Raw genomic sequence first — 2,500 nt, forward strand, 5'->3', positions numbered from 1 at the left:
GTTCGACGGGAAGCGTCAGACAGGATTTCTTCCTCGATTCGCCCTCATCGCTCAGCTCGTCCGCCTGCCCATCGTTGTCCACCGGCTCCTCGTTGATGGTGGGCGGATTGATCTGCACTTGGCTGGTCTGGTTGGGCTTGGGACCACCCGGCGATGGTGGTGGAATCAGACCGTGGCCACCGGAACCATGATTGGCCGGAGATGGTGGCAGCAGATGCTCCTGCTCCTCTGGAATGGTGACGGGCGAGATGGAGGCGTGCGAGCGCCTCACGTCGTCGGGTGTCTTCGGTGTCCGGGGTGACTTTGGTGTTTTCGGTGGCTCTCCTCCTCCTCCTCCTCCTCCACCTCCACCTCCTGAGACCGGAAGCAGGTGCTCCTGCTCCGGCTCGTTGATCTGTACGGCCGCCGTCGGTGATGGAGTGCCGAGGGCCGAGGTCGGTGTGTGCGAGTCGGCTGCCGATGGTTTACCCAAATCCGCTGTGGCTTTCTGAAGCCGGCCGCCGTCCATTACCGGGGAAAGTGAAAGGTCAAATAAATATAAGTCAGCATGATAAAATTACTGAATTTATGGCCAGTGAGAAGGGCAGCATTTGTGGTTTTTGCTGTAGGAAACAGGAAACTAACGGACGTTACGACGCCATAGCGCTATCAACGAATGAGAACGGGCTCGCGATTTTCACGAAACGAACAGAAAACTCTCGTTTAAAGAACTTGGAACAATGCTAAACTCAAATTTGAAGATGGTCCGGATTCAGCTGACGGTTCATTTCCATCAATTAGCCAGCGTGCAAGCACAACCATCCGACAAAACCAGTACACTGAGCTGGAGGGGAAGCTTCAAGCTCAATTAAATCTCCATTCACAGTGGCTGGCCGTGGCCGTTGCTGCCGGCAAGTGTTTCCGAAATTAATTTAAATATTTGTATGCCGATCAAAGTGCGAGTTCAACTCACAAGCGTACACAAATCCTGGTTCCGAATCAAAGTTTGAAGAGCCATTTTGGGCAATGGAAATGCGGGGTTTGGCAAAAACTTTCATTTAACAAATGTTTGCACCAGCTGTGGGCCTAAGACTTTGCCGGATCATTTTCAGGGAGAAGTTATTTCTATTCCGTTTTTTTTTAAGTTTTACCTATGTTTAACCTATTTTTTAATAGCTTTGTATTACTTGCGGCACTTATCCGCAAATGAAGGGTGAGGCAAAACAAAATTGCAACACATTTAAAACGAAATATCTTTTTCACTTTTTCTTGATTTTTTAATTTTTTAATGAAACTAAAAAATGTCGAGATTTTTATGAACTTTCAAAATCTGTTTTGTTTTTTCCGATATGTTACTTTTTGAATGAATTATGGGATTAAGATCGTAGAAGAAACCATCGCTCGTTGCCCACGCAGGGTGCTTTGTTGGATTTTGGCTCATTCTTGGAGAAGCGCTTGCATAGGCTGTACAAAATTATGTCATTTTTTAGGTCTAACCTTGCCCTTCAAAATTCCGCAAACGGAGAAGTCCTGCGCTTTTTGCGCCCATAGATATTGACAGCCAATGAGACATGGAAATGAAGTGTGAAATGTTTCTTTACGCTAATCTCATGTCTCGGTTGCTTTGAGGGAAGGTTCAGAGTCCTCTTGGAATCTCTAAGGATTTCGCATGAATTGTTTGCATTTCTAGGACTGCAATGAACCTGTTAATAGCTTTGGCATATGCATTTGTTGATTCATCTCGGATCCGAGCCTATTTCTTTTTGTAATTCCGGAAATTCCATCTGGCGAGATTTGATAGTTAAGTGCCAGGCGAACAAAGTGATGTCAAACTTTTTTGCCTTTTGTGTAGACTCTGAAGCTCTTAGTGAAACCAGAAAAATTGAGGTTGGCAAACATCAGCCAGTTTTAAGGATGGAGCAAGTCTAAGGCTAGTTTGATGTGTATGTTTGATTAATAATCTTTTCTACCACGATCGGTATGTTGCAGGTTCACCTGTTACATAGTGAAGAAGTAAGTGAAACATACGCCTGTCTTACACCAACACCAAGGAATGAAAAAAATCAAATTCCACTCTCATATGGAAGCAGTGTGCTTCCGGTGACCATCTGTGTCGGTTGTAATTTTGATGTTTGCCCAAGGCAAACACTTGCCGAGGGATTAAATTCCCCAGGTGTTGTTGTTAGCCAAGATAAACCCCGACACTGGCGAGGTGACACGCACCGAAAAAAGAAAAGAAACAATCCCACACAGAACCCTTATGTGAACCACCCCCCCCCCCCACCCCCACTGCCTCAAACTTACCTTCGGTGGTACGATGAGGTACGTTTCAATTTTATGATCCGCCAGGTAGGACTCCCTCGATGCGCCACCACCGGGCTCCACCTCGAACTTGTCGCCCAGATAATCGAGCGTTGCTTTCGTGATATGCACTCGGCTGCGGCGTGCCGTGTGGTGTATTTGGAGAAAATGAAAGAAAAACAAAGTTAATAATGAGTGAGAATGAAGTGGGCCGAATCCC

The 2,500-nt window shown here is 46.2% G+C and overlaps 1 protein-coding gene across 7 annotated transcripts in view; it reads right to left on the minus strand.

Moving 5' to 3' along the window:
• The window catches only part of LOC126575164 (adenylate cyclase type 2), a 28,559-nt gene that overhangs the window by 6,839 nt on the left and 19,220 nt on the right, over positions 1 to 2,500 (minus strand). For all 7 annotated transcript variants that reach the window (XM_050235718.1, XM_050235720.1, XM_050235717.1 and 4 more), the window contains 2 exons: positions 2,284 to 2,416; positions 1 to 487 (listed from right to left, as the gene is read on the minus strand). The exon at positions 1 to 487 is cut by the window's left edge and continues 60 nt beyond it. In XM_050235718.1, the coding sequence (XP_050091675.1) occupies positions 1 to 487; positions 2,284 to 2,416 (620 nt within the window). The remainder of the gene's footprint in view (positions 488 to 2,283; positions 2,417 to 2,500) is intronic.

Source organism: Anopheles aquasalis, chromosome 3 (assembly GCF_943734665.1).
Source record: "Anopheles aquasalis chromosome 3, idAnoAquaMG_Q_19, whole genome shotgun sequence".
Taxonomy (NCBI): domain Eukaryota; kingdom Metazoa; phylum Arthropoda; class Insecta; order Diptera; family Culicidae; genus Anopheles; species Anopheles aquasalis.